Source organism: Impatiens glandulifera, chromosome 5, assembly GCF_907164915.1.
Source record: "Impatiens glandulifera chromosome 5, dImpGla2.1, whole genome shotgun sequence".
Classification (NCBI taxonomy): Eukaryota; Viridiplantae; Streptophyta; class Magnoliopsida; order Ericales; family Balsaminaceae; genus Impatiens; species Impatiens glandulifera.
In genome coordinates this window covers 10,108,196-10,121,661 of record NC_061866.1, presented here as the reverse complement: position 1 = coordinate 10,121,661, position 13,466 = coordinate 10,108,196, and the positions used below count along the sequence as shown (strand labels likewise).

Below are 13,466 nucleotides of genomic sequence, written 5' to 3'. Positions count from 1 at the left end.
TCCCACTCTTTAATGCACTTCTCTTCAACTTCAATGGGTAATTTAAACTCAAAAGGAGGATTGAGAATCTCAACATTTGGTTTAAACTCTCCTAAGTAAATTTTGTCTTTGTATTGTATCTGAGTTTTAGTTTTCTATTCAGTGTTTTTCTTTGAGACTTCATTTAATTTTTAATTGGAGTTACTTCTGATAGTGTAAGTCTTGGTTTTAGGAGACTTAATTAGTTCCCACATTGTTTTTATAGACCAGTTAATTATCTTATCATATTTTTCTTTGTTGAGTAAATTCCAGTCCTGAAGATAACACATATTAAGTTGGGTTATATACTTCTAATTTAATTTAAGTAGCAAAATCTCTTTTAAAACATTCTAACTTACCGATTAATAATAATATATATATAATATGAAGGGAAAACAACTCAAAAAGAACTATGCAATATTTATCAAAAATAACTATGCAATATTTAACGCGCTTTTTAGTTCGGCCTCTTTAAAATCCTAAAATTAAAATATCAGAGCCAGGTTTCGATTCTAACTTACCGATTAATAATAATATATATATAATATGAAGGGAAAACAACTCAAAAAGAACTATGCAATATTTATCAAAAATAACTATGCAATATTTAACGCGCTTTTTAGTTCGGCCTCTTTAAAATTCTAAAATTAAAATATCAAAGCCAGGTTTCGATCCTGGGACCTGTGGGTTATGGGCCCACCACGCTTCCGCTGCGCCACTCTGATTTTTTGATAAATGATTAAAATGAGTATTATAAAAGAAAATACAACATACGACAAATTAATAAAATCTCAAATGGATACATCAACCCAATAACACGACTAGTGAAACTCGAAATATAACCATAAACATAAAAAGAATAACAACTAACAAATCCATCAATGATTTAAAGTGTTGCTTATCAAAAAATTTTACAACATATATATTTGGTACGACCAATTTGGTGTCATTGGTGAGTCATTCAGAAGGGATAATGTGTGGACATTAATGACTTGATAGTTCTTAATTTGTGTCATTTATCTTTGATGTATTTGTTAGTTTTTGTTGTCATGTTTATCACTTTACCCTTTTTTTCGTCTCAATGTTGTTGTCGCAACAAAAATGCTGAGAAAAAAATTGCAAGAAGAATAATAGAATGAGAAAGTTAAAAGAAAAATTATTTTAGAGTTATAAGCGATTTTTTTTCATAAGAAACTGAGATGTAAATTTGGGTTATAATGATCAGAAGATTCAAGTGAATAGAAAGCCCACATGACTAGAATGGAGACATATGGGCCTAGGATCAAGCTTAATGGAGTCTCAATTTTAAATGAATAAGTTAATTATGTTTTAACAATAAATTAACTGATGTAATATTTGAAAATATATGTGAATAAATATTGAGTAAAAATTCTAAATAAATCCAAAGTATTAAAAACTTGCCTCTATTTTTCAATCATTCTCATTTTTGTTGTGAAAACAAAAAACAAAATCTTAGTCATGAAGAAAGATAGGTTTTATATTATTTTTACAAAAAAAGTTTATTATTATTTATTATTTTTGTTAAGTTTTTTTTTTATATACTAAACCAAACAAGCTCTTAAACTATTTAAATTTTAATAGGACACGCACCTTCTAGAAGAACAAAGTTTAATATCTCAATTTTATTTTCAATTACTATAATATTTAACTTTAGATGTGTCAGTACCAAAGTATATTCAGTTAAACCCAATTCAAAAAAAAAAGATTCTTATTAATTATTAAATTTTTATGTATTTAAATTATGTACAAATATTAATAGTTTTGTAATAACTATTTAATGATTAATAAGATAAATTATAAATATTTTATTTTTGTTTAACTCTTTTAAGTGTGTTCTTTTTTTTAATTATTTTAATATTATGTTGGAGTCTCATAATATATATATATATATATATATATATATATATATATATATATATATATATATATATTAAATTTCTTACATTAAATCCATCACTCTAATTTTCAAATTCTTCCTTAGAATTAATGATATAATATAAATAGATAATTATCATATTCATATCAACCATTATTTTGTATTTAAAATTGGTTGTTTCAAAATATATTAATATTGGAATGAAAAAAAAAACTGTAGGTAAAATGAACTCAAAACTATTGTTCATTTATATTTTTGGCAAATAATTATTAACCTTTAACTTATTAAATATGATTTATTAATTTAGACTTAATATTATCCCTCAGTTTATGTCAGTTTTCAGTTATCTTTATTTAATTTAAAAGTTTTATTTGTCTTAGTTAATATTATTATTCATTATTAAATATATTGAATTAAAACTTGTTTTAATCCCTTATTTGCTAATATTGATTGAATTGATTTGGTTGTGTTTTGTAATAAACAAAGTTTGGTCAATTTGAGTACTTGCCCACTTAAGGGTATCATATAAAAATTATTTGGATTTAGGTTTTTTACACATCTTCTTCCTTAGTTAATTATATTAACTAAATTATTAATTCAAATAATAATAAGTTAATTAAAATAAAATTAACTCTTTATTATATATTAATACCTTATAAATAGGTTGACAGCAATAGCATCAATAAGAGATTCTTGACTAATATTTCAACATTAAATGACTCGATCAAACTTTAGAGGTGAATATATTTTCAATCAAATTACTAGTAGTTAAATTTGGAACTCCAAAATTTCCAATGTACCAGAAGACAGAAAAAATTAATATTGTGAAAAAAAATTAATTTGTAAATTAATATTTTAATTGTATATATTATATATAAATAATAAAACAAATTAATTGATTCAAACTTATATTGTTAATGGAACATTTTGTATTTTAACTATAAATTATAAACATTGAATTAGAAGTAAGTAATAAAAATATATAATCAATAACCACAATATTTGTTAAAATATTATAGATATTCATTAATATATATATATATATATAATATATATATATATATATATAATATATATATATATATATATAATATATAATATACATGTAATTCAACTAAGCTTATAAAAAATGATTTTATAAGATGTTAAATTGAAGTGAATATCATGAGTCATCCATTATTTTAAAGATTATAAGACAAAATGTATAAAAATTATTGAATAGGAAGTTATCAAATAAATATTGCACTATATATTTGAAATGTGATTCAACATACAATGCAAAATACCAAATTTTGAGTTAGAGTTAGTATCTTTGTTTAATATTCCACCTTAAGTGTGAGTAATTACACATTTTTTTTTTTAATTTCCTTTCAATATTTTATTATTTTTAGGTTGGAAACAAAAACTCTTTTATTTATTTTTGTTTACCTTTGTATTTGTAATTATCCATTCTTTAATATTAATCAAGTCATGATTAAGACCACCATCATTTTTCACATTTTAATTAAGTTTGAGACAAGTAACACCAAATTTGAAGACTAAAATCTTGCACACATTTTTCTAAATTTAAAAATATTTCTATTTGACTAAACATCATCTTTAAAAACATTAAATATCCATAGTTTACTATGCTTAATGGAGTTAGAATGGATCCATCTTAACCAAAATGGAGTCTCTTTTGTTTTCTATGCAATAATTAACTCAAAAAAAGTATCTGATGAACGAAAGTTTATTCCATTTATTAGAGTTTGTAATACAAATTTCACCATTTTTCTTTGATTGCAAATATTTTTCTATTTGACTTTCTATCTCCTTTTTCTTTATTTTTCAAATAAAATTGCGAATCAAATGATAAGAAGGCACGTCACCATTTTTAGAAGCAAAAACTATTGGCACCACTAATTCTAAATTCTTTAAAGAATGATGAAATCAACCTACAATATAGGAAATATATTTTCTTTTCCAACCTTCAATCATATTCTTAATATATATTGGAGTGTAGCACGGGTGGTCCACTAACCCAAAATGTGATAAACCTCTAACAATAATAGCTCTAAGATCTATTCCTCGTCCCAAATTATAGATTTGGTGTTGTGTCTCGCACTCAATGCGGATTTATGTAGGGGTTCGGGTGGGTTGAAGTTTATCCCGAAAAAAATTATATTTTTATCTTACGGTAAAACATGTGATATCATCATAAAAATTGTACGCAATCATTTCAATTATTCAAAAGTCCATCTCCCTAACATTGTAATTGGATAACGAGTTCTTATAGACCGGCCTTTATAGATTTGCTCTTGAAATAATATATATACGTGTAATATATTCTAAAAAAATAATGAATATAAAATCATTTTATAAATATGTAAGAAAATAATAATATTATCCTTTTTATCAACATTCTTAATTTAATATAAGAAGACTTATAAAATGAAATACAATAATAAAATATTAATTGACTAAATTAATTTATAAATAAAATTATTTATTTGTAAAATATGAATACATATCTATTCAACAATAATCTCACAAAATTGATCTCTTACCTTATAATTAACATTTCTAATAAAAAAAAACTAAAAACTTGACATGGTATCTTTGATTTAGTACATGCCAGAAAAAAAAATTATTAATATCTTAAAACTCTTATAGGTGAGCTATGTCTATAAGGGATATATCATTAACAAAAACAAATAAAGTTAGATTTCATATATATATTTTTCATTGAAATGGTGAAGAAATTAATTAGTGTTTATTAATTAAGAAGTTTGACTCCACTATATTTTATCTTTTTTACACTCTTATCCTCAACATTATATTTCCATTTCTCTTTATATATATTTTAATACAATTATTATTATTATTTTTAAAGCTTAAGCTATACTCAAAAGAATCAAAATTTGAGTGAAATATCTACAACCATTTCCATACTTTTACAAGTAAAGAATCAAAAATAAAAGTCATGGCATGGCATCTTTTCCATTTATGCAAAAAACAATAAAATGATTAAATAATAGATACTCCAATGGAGGCTGTTTTTTGATTGGGATAAAAACTGATTTTATTTTAAATTCAGTTTGATATGATTTGGAAAAACCTTATTTTTAAAGTATATATTATTTAAATATTCTTATTTTGTTTAATAATATATTCATAAAAATATTTAAATAAAGAGTAATTTAATATTTTATTTAATGAATATAATGATTTAATTGATGAAAAGAAGATATGTATTAGTTGAATTTTTATTTTTCTAATAAAATCTCCAAATAACCCAATATGAAACAAGCCAACCAACAAGATCAAAAGAGTATTTGAATTTATTATCATTATTAATCCTATTGTTAATTAAATTATTTAATAATTATCTAAAATATTAAAATAAAACATGTTATGTCAACGCAGAGATTGCTTCAACCTGATAAAACAAATTACTTTTTTTTGTATAACATTTTAAACTATTAATTATAATAATATTTTCATTAATTAATTAATTAATCCAAACAATCTAGTTTTCATAGCTTGCTTCAGCCTGGTAAAACAAAATAATTTTGTATAAATAATAATATTTTCATTAATTATTTAATCCAAAGAATCTAGTTTTCATAGAAAATTAAAAATTCTTTAAACCTTAACATATGATCTTCAAACTTTAGTTATTTAAATTGATTTGTATTTGAAGAAATAGCATAAAACAAACAACATTCCAAAAAAAGAAAACTCTTTTTTGTTTTTTTAATATAATATATCTCAAAACCTTGTACATAAAACATAAGAAAAACTATAAAATAAAGCATATTGAACTTCAATTTTGAAAACAAGAATAGAACCCCCTTGATTTTCTTCAACCATCTGTACTATGATGAATATTTACATTTCAATGGCTGATCGGGTGAATAGTATTATATGTATGTATTTTGTATGTGGGGGACAAAAACAACTAAAACGACATTTCTGAATCAAATGTCCTGACAGCGCCCTTACCGGATCTTGGTTGCCGTAATATCTCAATCAGTGCCTCCGCCTGTATATATACCGAACATACGACAAAACTAATTAAGCCCAATCACAATTTAGATACTATAAATTGACTATATCCAAATAATCAAATCAAATCAAAACCAAAGACTTTTCTTTCTTTCTTTATTATTTGTCTTTGATCCGTTCAACTCCAAATGGATTCAATAATATTATTAGAACAAGTCAAATTGATTTAACTCCATGACCTTGAATTATCTGTCTTTTCATTTATGAAATTTAGGAATAACACAGAAAAATCTACTATTCGGGCTGGCAGAAAAATCTACTATTCGGGCTGGTTTGGATTCGAGTTTTTAAATAATCTAATTTATTTTAGTATTTTGGTTAATGAATTTAGTGATGTAATGAATGAGAGTGGTGAAATTATGTTTGATTACGTTGAGTTATTTAAATAACCCAAACCGAATAAGCCTACAAGTTTACCCGCTATACCAAAATAAAATAAAATATTGTACGTATAAACATTAAAATAAATCAGAACCGAGTCAGAAGCGGTTCAAATTTTGCGTTTAACATGATCGACTCGAACTGTTATTCACTAAAACAACATTATTTTGATGATAAACTTAAAATTCTTACAAACAATTCAGTCTCCTAATACCTCTTCATTTTCTTTCTAATAAAAAAAAACACATTGTTGCATATTGGAATGATTGAAAAAACAAGGCATTCAATCTTTTCTTTTGCTAAATCTTGATTTAGGAACGAAAATCTTAAATTCTTTTAAAATTTGATTAGTTCCATAGTTTAGAAATTCTATCTTTCTATATTTTATATTTCCACAAGTTTATTCATTTCATAACATTGTATTCAAAATAGTATTGCCCGTAAATTTGTATTTGATTTCGTTTAGTTAACAATGTTAGATATTTAAAAAATGTCAAACCAACCCAATATCCGATATAGTTGTGTAAGGGCAATATCCGGTATAGTTATAAGGGCAGATGCAGAATAATATAAATTTATCAAAAAAACCGACCAACTCATACATGATCATGGGCGGTTCCATTTACGGGTATATTTTGTTTGTATATGACAATAACAACGAAAAGAATACATTTGCTAAAGGGTAATAGCGACTGTAAATTTGGTTTATTTTGTTTGTTTGATTCATGCTAGCCCGGTTAGATTTGTGAAAATATTTTAACTTGTAGATTTCAAATCCTGGCTCTACCCTTATACAAGATCAACCCTAATGAAATTGTGTTTCTATAATCATGTTTACTAAGATGAGTTTTAACACTATGGTTAGGTCTTGGAACATGATCATGTTTCTATAATATCAGAAATGAACAGTCAATTATCCTAATTATGGATGGATAATCTATAGTCTAGTTTAATTCCCAAGAAAGAACATACCTTTTGTTTAGCCCGACTAGTTCCAGATTGTGTTAAAGCAATCAGAGGTGGAATCGCTCCTTCCCGGGACACCATAGTACAGTACATCACATTATCCTGGCAAATCTGCAGCAGTATTGAAGCTACAATCTCCTTCTGCCTCGGTGAACCAACCTCAATGATCTCAACTAACACAGGTATCCCACCTTCATCAACCAACGCAGATTTCGCTTCAGGCAAAGAAACCAAAACGCTCACCACAAACGCAGATTTATCAACCATGTTCGAATTGAAATCCGCCATTAATTCAATCAATATCTTCATTATCCCTGCTTGTACAGCCCTAATTTTATTCTCCTTAATCGAACACAACGAGTACAGCGCCGTCGACGCGTCTTTCCTCCCTCTTGAATTTCCAGTTTCCAAGAGTTTCACAAGAGGTGGAACCGCTCCTAACCGTCCAATTGGCGCTTTATTCTCATCGATTTGCGATAATCGAAACAGAGCACAAGCAGCGTTCTCCTTCGCAGTCGATGTTCCGATCTTCAACGCTCTAACAAGCGGTTTAATCGCGCCGGATGATGCTATTATATCTTTGTTTTCATCGCAGAGTGAGAGATTAAGAATCGCTGTAACACCGTATTCTACTAACTGTGGATCGGACGATGAGATTAGGTTTATGAGAGGTTTAATCGCGCCGGCTTTCGCGATCTTAATTCGATTCTCTGATTTATTCTTTGCTAGTAACCTGATTTCCATTGCCGCTTGTTTTTGTTCGTCGATTGAAGAAGATTCGAGATCGGCGACTAGTTGAGGGATTAGATCGTCGGAATTCTCGGAAGCACATGCGATTAGAAGACGGCGACTCTGAGATGAAGCGGAAGGGAATTCGCCGGATCGATCGCTGTTGCAATCACTAAAAGCGGAAGAAGTAGAAGATGAAGATGAATCATTGTTGATGCTTAAATTACTGAAAGTTCTTCCCATGTAAGTGTAAGGTTTGTAGACAGGCTGAATTTCCGTCTCCATAATCGGGAAAATTGAATTTTCTCCGATCGATTCAAGGTTTGTTGTGATTCAGAGGGAGGAGATAGTAGAAGGTTCTAAAGATGGGAATGAATTTATATTTTTATCCTTTATGTGGTTTATAAATTTATATAATATAATATATTAAAATTTTATATAATTATAAAAAATAAATATATAATCCTTATAAAATATAATAAATAAATATATTAGTGATTTTATATATCTAATTATGTTGTGTTCGGAACAGAATTGAATTGAGATTAAGCAGGAAACACAAATACCATCTTAATGGTTCGTTTGGTTTCGGTGAAAAACCACCTAAACAGGACAATTCGGTTCGATTCAGCGATATTTAGGGTTGACAATTTTGGACACGATACGGAAACACGACCCGGACCGAACACGAAAAAATCAGGTTAGGGTCATGTATTTTTTTGTTCATGTCAAAATTAGGTCGACCTGTTTAACCTGATTAATAAACATGTCAAAATCAGGTTGACCTTACGTGACCCAAAATAGACCTGATAACCCGTTTATAAGTATCTTTAGTTGAGTTTTGTGTTATTCTTTTTTATTTATTCACTCATTTTTTTTTTTGTAAAATATTTTATAAGTGAATTTGTAATTTAACTTCATTTTTGTTTTGTATTGATGTCATTTTAATTTGAAATAGAGAGATGTGAATTAATTATATCGAGTTTGGTTCGGGTTGAGTTAGGTAAATCGGGTCAAATCGATTAAACGAGTCAGGTCCAAATTAAACACAAATAAACAGGCAGGTTCATGTTACAGTTTTTTGACTCAAATTTTTAAACCGGTCATATTTAGATTATAATTGTTAAACTCGTTAACATACCGACCCGAATTCGTGAACACGAAACCTACCTCAATTGTCATCCTAGATATTGCATACTTAATAAGGATAAATTTTGTGATAGGGTTGCAGGCGGGAGTGAAAGAGAAGGTGGATAAGGGATGATTGCCACTTGTCATAAACTTACAGAATCTTAGTTTAGAGAAGAACGTGAAAATGGTTTATCTTTAAACGCGTGCTTAAAAAAGTTTCATGAGGCGGACAGGGCCGTGGGCATTTTCTTCTCTTCTATTTTTTTTCTTTATTTTTACTATTTTAATTTAATATATAATTTCTCTATTCATTTTCATTTAATATTCTTGTTTAATATTATATTATATAATATTAAAAATTAGCAATAGGCATAATATTTTAAATATTAAAAATTAGCAATAAGTATAATATTTTAAATATATTTAATTAAGTTTGAAATATTTATATATATATGATTTTCTTTTAAATTATATTTTGTATATTTATTTTTGTTTAAATTTACCTCTAAATATCTAAAATAATTTTAAATATTATAAAACGGTTAATTTATGTTAAAATATTGAGATTGAATATACAATATTACAATTATGGTGACAATCTTGATACAAGAAAATAATATATTCAATAAAAAAAAAACGATATCTTTTGGTATACAATCTTGATATTAGGGAATAAGATTAATATCAAATTAGATTTGCTAAATGAAATTTGCTTTGAGAGTATCGTTTCCTTGCGAGTTATGTGTGATTTCATTATGAGAAAATCATAGTAATACTCTTGTAACATACTTTGATAGTAAAAGTTAAAAGTCTCATGTGCTTCGAAAGCGGACGTAGGTCTGTTTTGATCGAACCACTATAAATCTTGTTTTGCGTTCTTTAGTTTCTTTCTTTAATTAATGTAATTATTCAGTATTATTGTTGTTCTATCACTAAGGGATACTTCATCTCTTAGTATTCCAACAAGTAGTATTAGAGCGAGGTTGTTTGAGAGGAGAGGAATCTGAAAAGCTTGGAGGATCCTTGGAGGGTTCTTGACAAGTTCAAGGCAAGTTTCCAAAAGATGTCCAAGTTATAGTTTTTGTTGGTATGAATGTCTGCCAAGTTTGAAGTGGAAGAAATATGAAGTACACAATGTCCAAGGAACAAGTTAGGAGGGAAGATGGTAGACAAGAAGACAATGGAGAATTGGGCAAGGATGTCGAAATTGCAAGACAATTCTTTGTTAAGGAGACGCCTCTACAAAATGGTGGAGAAGAAATGTTCAAAGTTAGCTACTTGATCAATATAAGTTCATCAATTGCTCCTAGTTTAAACACACCAATTGAGGTATGGATTAGTTTATCTAATTCACATACTCATCCAAAAATCTTTGTTTGTGTTGTATATGTGCATGTGAATGAAGGGAAGCTGGAACCTAGGGAAAATTAAATTTTCTTCATTGGATTTATAGATGATGTCAAAGGGTATAGAGTTTGGTTGGAAGAAAATGAAGATAATGTTATGCTAAGTCAAGATGTGAAGTTTTACAAATTTAGAGCACACACAATAGAGACTCAAGTAGTGATTCAAGATGAATCACAACTCAAGGTGGATATATGTCATCAAAAAGGCACACTACCAAAAGAGAATTATTATGGGATCATTGAGATTTCTTCTAATGTTGAGGAGGAGGATGACCTTGGTGAAGAGGTATCATTAGTCATGGATGAAGGAAAGAATGGTACATAACAAGTCTTATAAAAAAGTTGTGTACCGATGACAACATTGTTGATATGTTGACAAGGCAATCCTTCAGGCCAAATTGTAAGATTGCATTGAGTTGAAGGGTGATTAAAGATTGACATATTGGTAGTTAACAAGCAATATGAATGAAAGACCAAGAAGATAAAGAAGCTAGATGAGAGGCTTGATCAATTCAAATGGAAGGACATTCACGATTTCTTTCGAAGAAACTATGAAGTATGGTGAAAATAGTTGAAGGTAGTTGGTGAATCTAGAAAGGATATTCTTGAATTGATAAGTTTTGACATTATTCAAAAAAACTAGTAGATTGCAAGTGAATTTTTTTAAGGAGAAATATGCGGTTCAAATTGGTTGAGTGTGAAAAATTTAAGGCAAGATGGGTGGCAAATGTTTTGTTAAATCTTGAGTTCGAGTAAAGAGATGTCGCTAGATACCTAATTATTTGTTATGAAATATATGATATAAGTTTGTCTTGGGTCTTTTTGGCTTCGATCGATATCTTATTTTGAGGAAGTAGACTATGGATGTTCGTATTGTGTGTCCTCAAGTTTCGATAGATATATGATTTTGAAGAAGTAGACAAGAGAAGTTCGTCTTGGGTCTTCTCGGCTTTTGATCGATAACTTATTTTTGAGGAAGTAGACAATGGTTGTTTGTTTTGGTTGTCTTCAATTTTCGATAGATATCTGATTTTTAAAAGGAAGAAGACAGAGAGAGGGAGGCGAATCAAGACGAAGACAGGTGTTAGAAAGAATTTATTTTTCTTCAACTACTTTCTCTTCACTCCCTAGATATTTAAGTAGGTATTTCCACATTATATATGTACATGTCATCTTTCAAGATGATAGTTGTTCTTGAGGATTTATATAATATGTCAGATTGTAAATTCTAAGAGACAAGAGCAAGACAAAGACATACCGACATTGGGATGAAAAACTTTTTCCCTTCTAACTACATTCATTTATCTCCTTAAATACATAGGTGGTGAAGATACATTTTATATGTATGTACCATATTTTATAATGATGTTTTTGAAAGTTTATGTAATTTGTTAGATTGTAAACCTTAGTTTGCAAAAAATTGTGTAACCCATTATAAGTGATATAATATATGGTTTAAGAGGTCTAATGGTCCAATAGTTTTACTCTTATCAAAGGGATTTTCACGCTAAAGTGTGATGTTAGGTTGTACATCGAGATGAGAAAAGTCGAGTAAAGAGAAATTGTTATCAAGAAGGTGTCAATAGATGAAAATGTTGTCGATATGCTAGTAGTTCCTATATTTAGGAGTTAGGAATACTTTGTTTGTTGACAAAACAAATAATATAAGACAAGAGGGAGATAACTTGTAAATCGATGTGGAGTGTTGAGAATAGATTTACAATATTATAATTAGAGTATGTTTATGATACACAATCTTGGTATAAGAAAATAGTATATCCAACAAAATGAAACTATATATTTTGTGTATAATCTTGATATTAGGAAATAAGATTAACACAAAAAGAAATTAGATCTTTTGTTATGTAAATATAATTAGGAAAATATTGTAAAAATATTTTGAAGCTCTATGAGAGTTTTGGACAATATATTGATATTGACCAAATTTGAACTTTTTTTGGGAAAATGATTTAACACCATTTCATTAAAAAAACCCAAAAGTGGGAGGGGTCAATAATCAAAACTAGACAAACCATAGTTTTGATTGTAAGATGACAAACAAAAGACCTAAAAGTTTCTAAATGGTGGCAGTCAAATCACATTACAAAACACAGATTATAATGAACAAAGACTACATCTAGTTATCCCAACCTAAGTTGTCTCCATATCCACCTTTTCACCATATTGCCTTCTTCCACGTCCCATTTTTCTTGCGTTCTTCATTAAGGGAGATTGAATTGAAGTTGATGATGATGTTTGTCTTCTTTTATTATTTAATCTTCCTCTATATGAACTCGTACTAATATAATAAAATGTATTCTTCTTCAGGATTTCAGGGCTTTTGTCACTACTTTTCTCAATTTCAGTTTTACGTGTTTGAGGATCAACAACCTTAGTTTCCTCTATGTTTTTCTTCTCTGTTATATCTTTGATTTCATCTTCTGCCTCTTCATCTTCATTGTCTTTAGGTTTATCTTCTTCAGTATCCCCTATTTCATTAGTTTCATTGATTTCTTCATTATTTGATTCTACCTTACTTTCTTCCTCTACATCATTACTTTCTTCCTTCTCTGATTCTTCCTTGATTTTTTTCTCTACATTAAATTTAAACTTATTTAGAGGTGTAGTATGACACTTTAGAAAGTCAAGTCTTTGTCTGTCAATGATGAAACCCTAAATAACATGTAGGGGTGAGCAAACGAGTAAGCCCAACTCATACTCAACTCGTAATTCAACCCATATTATTCACTAATATGGGTTAGGTATGTGTTAGGTTATGTAGGGGGTTATGTAACCCAAACTAGTATTTATTTTATTAGGTTTAACACGTATTTGACTCGTTTAACATAATTTGACCAATTTAAAATATTTTTGTCTTGATTAATATTTTT

The 13,466-nt window shown here is 28.0% G+C and overlaps 1 protein-coding gene and 1 non-coding gene across 2 annotated transcripts; both read right to left on the bottom strand.

Annotated features, from left to right (window-relative positions):
* Positions 1 to 671: 671 nt before the first annotated feature.
* TRNAM-CAU lies at positions 672 to 743 on the bottom strand. Its single transcript has one exon. It is a non-coding gene; the product is annotated as a tRNA-Met (tRNA).
* Positions 744 to 5,826: 5,083 nt separating this feature from the next.
* LOC124938462 (U-box domain-containing protein 4-like) lies at positions 5,827 to 8,387 on the bottom strand. Its single transcript, XM_047478906.1, has 2 exons — positions 7,316 to 8,387; positions 5,827 to 5,939 (listed from the first exon to the last, which is right to left on the bottom strand). Exons 1-2 carry the CDS (start codon positions 8,321 to 8,323, stop codon positions 5,856 to 5,858), a joined length of 1,092 nt encoding a protein of 363 aa, XP_047334862.1. The 5' UTR covers positions 8,324 to 8,387; the 3' UTR covers positions 5,827 to 5,855.
* Between the last annotated feature and the right edge of the window lie 5,079 nt (positions 8,388 to 13,466).

What these genes read in the sequence shown, in the direction of transcription:
- LOC124938462 (XM_047478906.1), bottom strand. Translation starts at nt 8,323, where the DNA reads ATGGAGACGGAAATTCAGCCTGTCTACAAACCTTACACTTACATGGGA. An exon ending in CTAGTCGGGCTAAACAAAAG is followed by an intron (nt 5,940 to 7,315) that starts GTATGTTCTTTC and finishes GTATATATACAG; the next exon opens with GCGGAGGCACTGATTGAGAT.